At 72.6% G+C, this 741-nt stretch overlaps 1 protein-coding gene across 1 annotated transcript in view; it reads left to right on the top strand.

The window, feature by feature from the left end:
- Positions 1-741, top strand: part of MAN1A1 (mannosidase alpha class 1A member 1) — a gene marked incomplete in the record, with an annotated part of 195,065 nt that overhangs the window by 413 nt on the left and 193,911 nt on the right. The window contains 1 exon segment of the mRNA XM_014591346.2: positions 531-705. Within this exon segment, the coding sequence (XP_014446832.1) occupies positions 531-705 (175 nt within the window).

Here is a 741-nt window from a genome sequence, read left to right on the forward strand (position 1 = left end):
CGCCGCCGCCCTCGTTGCCGACCGCCCGGAGCCCGGCAGCGGTGTTAGTGCTCGCGGGGCCGCGGCGGAGGGCATCGCGCTGCCCTGCTCGCTCCCCCTCGCCGCGGGTCGGCGCGCTCGCCCACCTGAGCCGCGGCGCGGGCTGCGGGGTCGCCCGGCTGCAAGCTCAGCTGCCGCCTGGAAGCGGGAAGCAGTTTGTCCCAGCTCGGGGAGATGCGGAGCGGGCGAAGTTGACCAGCTCCTCAGCCACGCTGCACCCCTCCTGTCCAGCGGTGCGCTGCCCCCTCAGGAGGTGACTGCGCGCGACCCTGCTCCAGGTGTGCGCAAGACACCCCGCCTCCTGGGGACCCGAAAACTTCACCCCAAGTCCGAAGAGCGGGCTCCGAGGGCGGTGCCCGGAGCTGGACTCTGGACTTGGCGAAAGGGGTGCTGTCCTGGCGGCTCGCGAGGCCGTGGGCGGGCGGAGACCCGCTGGAAACTTTCTCTTCATCGTCGTAATTACTACGTTTTGCTGTTTTCTCTCCCCGCAGGGGCTGCAGCCAACGGTCTGTCCTGCGTGCTTGTTTGCCAGCGGAGCCGCCCCGGGGAGGAGACCCGGAGGGGAGGTGTTTCCCCAGGGCAGACCTGCCGCCCAGCCGAGGGTTCGGGGCGGCCTGGATGCGCCGGACCTAGCCCCGCAGCCGCTGACGCCCGGCGGCGGCGAAGGTTGGGCGCTGAGCCGCCCCCCGCGCCGCCCCCGGG

Source organism: Tupaia chinensis, unplaced genomic scaffold, assembly GCF_000334495.1.
Source record: "Tupaia chinensis unplaced genomic scaffold, TupChi_1.0 Scaffold000563_1, whole genome shotgun sequence".
Classification (NCBI taxonomy): domain Eukaryota; kingdom Metazoa; phylum Chordata; class Mammalia; order Scandentia; family Tupaiidae; genus Tupaia; species Tupaia belangeri.